This window comes from Lolium rigidum, chromosome 6, assembly GCF_022539505.1.
Source record: "Lolium rigidum isolate FL_2022 chromosome 6, APGP_CSIRO_Lrig_0.1, whole genome shotgun sequence".
Taxonomy (NCBI): Eukaryota; Viridiplantae; Streptophyta; class Magnoliopsida; order Poales; family Poaceae; genus Lolium; species Lolium rigidum.
In genome coordinates, this window is record NC_061513.1 from 270,940,642 (window position 1) to 270,945,805 (window position 5,164).

General features: G+C 52.9%; 1 protein-coding gene across 1 annotated transcript; it reads right to left on the reverse strand.

Moving 5' to 3' along the window:
* Positions 1 to 1,722: 1,722 nt before the first annotated feature.
* On the reverse strand, positions 1,723 to 4,747 carry LOC124666163 (beta-glucuronosyltransferase GlcAT14B-like). The gene is made up of 3 exons (XM_047203511.1): positions 3,470 to 4,747; positions 3,183 to 3,258; positions 1,723 to 2,567 (listed from the first exon to the last, which is right to left on the reverse strand). Exons 1-3 carry the CDS (start codon positions 4,167 to 4,169, stop codon positions 1,922 to 1,924), a joined length of 1,422 nt encoding a protein of 473 aa, XP_047059467.1. The 5' UTR covers positions 4,170 to 4,747; the 3' UTR covers positions 1,723 to 1,921.
* Between the last annotated feature and the right edge of the window lie 417 nt (positions 4,748 to 5,164).

Here is a 5,164-nt window from a genome sequence, read left to right on the forward strand (position 1 = left end):
CTTGTCAGTGCCTATCCCCAGAGAAACGGCAGAATCGAGCGTTCCTCGCGGGCTAACTTTTGGGGCTGCTTTAAACATCGTGCGATGCAGTTTTTCAATGCAACATTGCCAACCAATCGTCAGAATTTTGGGCCCAGTGTAAGTGAGAAATGGCTTTCCGAGCAACCAAACACGCCCGAAATTGGCGTGTACTTGAGGAGGGTGCGGGGCAGGTTGTCCCACCCCCACACCACGCACTCGGCGAAGTCCCGCCATAGCCCCACCCACGCCAACCCCATAAAGAGCTTGAACACCGTCGACATCTCCCACTAGGTCGGGCCCGCATAGAAGATATCGTGCTTTTGAGAGGAGTATAGCCCCGGGTCCACGATCAGCGGCTTCGCGCGCTGACCCCTGCAGTCACAATTTGATATAACAACCAAGGTGATCGACCGGAGAGAGGCGGCACCGGAGGTGAGGAAGAAGATAAAACGGTATAAAAGAGAACTCACCCCTTCCAGCCTAGCACTACTAGGGAAAGCCTTATTGTTGGCGCGCCAAAAATGGCTACTGCCGGTGCACTAGCGCCCGCCGGTGGGAACATGCCGGTGGTAATGGATTACCACCGGTGCATCAGATGGTGCGCCGGCGGTAACACGAGTTATCTCCAGCGTGGCTGCCTAGTGCGCCGACAGTAAGTTATTCCAGGAAACAAAAAAAGCCTGGCGGGGATGCTTTTACAAGCAGCCCCCTACGTTCAAAATAGGAAAGTAATCGAGTCCTAGTTGTTTTTTGCACATATTTGGATATTGAGGCCGAGGAGCTCGAGGTGGCATGTCAACAGCGTGGTTGTTTGAGCTCGATGCCGAGGAGGAGCTCGAGGCGGCGTGGTCGTTGGAGCTCGAGGCGGTGTGGTCATTGGAGCTCGAGGCGGCGTGGCCGTCGAAGATCGAGGCGGCATGGTCGTCGGAGCTCGAGGCCGAGGTGGAGGAAGATGCGGCGGCGGTGGATCTTGGTCAGTGGAGCTCGAGGCCAAGGAAGAGGCGTTGTGGTCGGCGGAGCTCGAGGCGCAACATCATGGCAGGAAGAGGAGAAGGGGAAGAGGAGAGTAGGAAGAGGAAGAGTAAGGGAGAAAGGGGAGGAGAGGAGAAGATAGGAAAATGAGGAAGGGGAAGAGGAGGATGTGCAAATGGGTCAAGCTAACAGGAGGCGGGTTCAGGTAGACAAGCTGTACGGAATGACAACAGTTGATCTCAACAATCTTGGGTGGAGAGGCGAACGATTCGTCCTAGCCAATGATGTGTCTCGGTTTTTCTATGTCAAGGACATATCTACCAAACCAAGAAACAGAAAAAATAAACCAAAGCGTCACATAGTTCTTTCAGAAAAAGAAACATTGTGGGAGTAGCGGACAAAACAGACATGTCTGAAGATTACAATAAATTCGATGAAATTTCACCCTTCACAGACCGAAGCATCCCGTTAAATAAGATGTTCCATGTTTACAGCGCAAAGGAAAACCCCAACACTTGGATAGCCTTTACTCTCGGTTTGTAACCCAACCGTGATTAAAGGTGGGAGATTTAGTCCGTTTTAATAGTTCTAATTGAGCAACCGGGACTAAAAACCCTCCAGAACCGGAATAATATCCTCGTTTTCTACTAGTGATGCATGCTCTAACGCACATCCAGACTGTTTGTTTCATTTGTCCTGTTTTTTTTAATCTGAAAACAAAGTTCACTGTAAATTAAGCCATGACTCATTTCTTATGGTATTTGTATGTATTTTTTATAAGAAGTATATGTATGTATACGACTCTGTGCGTGATTTTGTACAAACGTCGAAGGAAAAAAAGCTGATCACATCACACAGTACGTGACGCTTGCGAACCTAGCTAAGCTTGCACGCATGATCATCATCCAGCCGATCTCGTAGCTACTAGCTACTTGCATTGTCTGTTGGGGAAGGCCTCCGACCTGACGATCCTGTCCATGAGCCTCCGCAGCCTCTCGGCGCCCAGCCCCGGCCAGAGCACCCAGCTGTCCTCACCGCCGGTGGCAGCGACATGACCCACGCAGTCCCCTTCCTCGCCGCACCACCCTCCTCGCACGAACATCGTGCCGTTCCAGCCGCGGCCTCCCAGGAGGTGGGCGTCGATGGCATCAAGCACGGGGTCGTCACGTGGGAACTTGCGGGCGAACGGCGCATCGCTGCGGACCATGCGGTCCATGTCGGCGAGGCCGAGCTCGTGCGGGTGCTGGCGCGGCGGGGTGTCCCACTGGATGTGGTGGAGGTCGTGGTTGGCGACGGTGGGCACGAAGCGGGGCGCGTTGCAGAGCACGGTCTGGAAGTAGCCCTCCGGGGAGGAGATGAAGTTGGCGTAGTACATGAGGAGGGTGCGCGGGAGGTTGTCCCACCCCCACACCACGTACTCGGCGAAGTCCCGCGACAGCCCCACCCACGCCGACCCCGTGAAGAGCTTGAACGCCGTCGGCATCTCCCGCCGGGTCGGCCCAGCGTAGAAGATGTCCTGCTTCTGGGAGGAGTATAGCCCCGGGTCCACGATCAGTGGCTTCGCGCGCTGACTCCTACATTCAGAAATCGATATATTAATGACCGTCATCATTAGTCCTGAATACTTAAATTTTGAAAACTAATGAAGTATTAAATACTTCAAGATGTTTGGTTTCGATAAATAGTATGGTTTTAAAATTGAAGTATTCTGTGATGTTTTTGAAGTATAGAATAAGGAGGTCTAACCCTCTTTTTTCTAAAAGTGAGGAAGGAGAAAACTGAAATATTGCTTTGCGGTACACTAAAATACTATGGTATTGATATACTTCAGTTTTGAATACACTTTGTTGCTAAATTAGGCCTCAGATTTTTGGCTGAGTTAGTTAGTGCATCAATTCATATATAATATAAGAGCCAAGAAATTTGAAGTTCAAAAATATTAAAAAATAGATTTTGCAGCCTACATCTAACCCACGGTAAAAATATCCATGCACACGGTAAAGATTAAAAATAGCCTAGATAAATATTGTAATAAATATATTGTCCAATCTCTTTTCATGAGTTCGAACTTTTAGTTAAGTTGACTATAATCAACAGGAGAGAGACCCGGAGGTGAGGAATGAGAGAACACAGTAGTAGTTTTTCTTTTTTTGACTGTAAGAACACAGTAGTATGAATAGAGAACTCACTCCTTCCATCCGAGGTAGCCGGTGTGCTCGATGAAGTTGACGTTCCGCGGCAGCGCCGAGAATGCGTGGAGGATATCTGTTCCATGGATCATCGTGTCGCCGCAGTTGGATTAGTCAACGGATTTCATTATATAATTGGACTGATACGACGAATCGTGTCAAGCTAAGCCAGAAAATCAAGGCCATCGATCGTCGTGTACGTGAAGCGATCGGTCAATTAGCTAAGACGTGCTATCTTTGGAGTGCTTTAATTAGTGTACTTGATCGGCGGCGTATGGGGTACGTACCGTCCTGCGTCATGAGCGGGTAGTCGGAGGCGGAGAGGTTGATGAACCAGTCCCAGTCGCGGCTGCGGCGGAGGAGCATGGCGCAGGCGTGCAGCGTGTTCGCCACCATGGTCGGCCCACGGTAGGTGACCATGTTGGCGCGGCGGATCACCTCGACGTTGCCGACGCGGCGGAACACGGTGCTGTTGGCCACCCGCCGCGCCAGCTCCAGCCGCTCCCCCACGGGCGCCTCGCGGTCCAGGTGCACCACGTAGAGGTTCCGCGGGTGGTAGAGCGCGTGCAGCGCGCGCCACAGCCGGTCCAGGTCGCCCTTGGAGCCCGAGACGAGGTACGCCAGGCGCGGCACGTTGGCGCCGGGGTGAGGCGGCCGCGGGGCCGACGACACGTTGGCGGCCGCCTGCTGATGCTGGACGAGCTCGACGCTGCCGCTGGAGGGGAAGAAGGAGAAGAAGGAGGCGGACGATGACGACGTGGACGTCACGGTGAGCGTGGCGACGATGAAGAGGAAGACGGTGACCGCCCCCGAGATCGCCCACCGTCTGTCGAACAGCGACGCCGCGAGGCCGGTCGGGAGCAGGGACGAGAGGCTGCCTGCGCGCGGGGACTTGGTCGACGGGGAGTAGAGCTCGACTCCGGCAGCGCCGCCGCGTGGAGGCGTCTTGGTCGAGGACGGCGAGTCGGCGCGGCCGTTGGCCCCCATGCTAGACGCTGATCGTCGTTTGTTGTCACAACTGCCGAATATCAAGACAAGATGGCGGGCGCGAACCGGTGCTAGTGCCGGGTCCGCATGGCTCCCGCGCTATGTAGATGTAGGAAAGGAAGGTGGGTGCAAAGAAGAAGAAATCTTTGTTGTGATGGACAAGGAAGGAAGCAGTAGGTCGGCGACGTCAGGCGACCGATGTCAAGACTCAAGAGGGAGAAAAGGAATTCGGTCGTGGGATTAGGTTAATCCTCCGCTTTGATCGGATCAAAGGGTGAAAACGAGTGGAATTAAAGGCGATGGTGATGCAACTGAACGAGGGGAGGGACCGAGGGAGATCCGAACTGTTGACCAGTAGCTGCAAGGAACAGGGGAGGATCGGATCAATGGCGACAGCGCCTCCCGCCAAAGGTTGATGAAATCAATCGATGAATCAATTAGCACGGGAGGGGAGAGGACGCCGGTGATCGATTCCGATCACTCGCAAAGCTCGATCGATCTCAGAGGGAAGTTAAGGAGATGGATGGATGGAGAGGTGTTGGCAGGTATTGCGGGGACGAACGGTTATTGGTTGCGGGATGATGAGAATCATGAGATGGCGCAAAAGGAGTGGACACTATATATGCTGCTAGTTGAGTTGCGTTGCGCGGGGAGAGAATAAACATATTCAGAGTGGCGCGCGCCGGGCCGGCAAAGTGGCAGCGTTGCCCCGGCGAACACGGCCGTTACCTCCCCTCGACCCTCCTCCACCGGCACCGCTACGTCCGTCCTTCTCCGTACGCAACACGCTCCCCCGACAAACGCGATGCTATAGCTCTCCTGCCTTCGTTATCTGTCGCATCAACGATTTCTCTGTCTCGATAGTAGAATTACAGTTTCAGTTAATAGTCGATGTTGACTACTTTCTCCGATCTATAATAAGTCATAAGTGTCATGAATTTAGTACAACCTCTATACATAAAATAATATCATAAATTTATCTAAATTTTGATAGT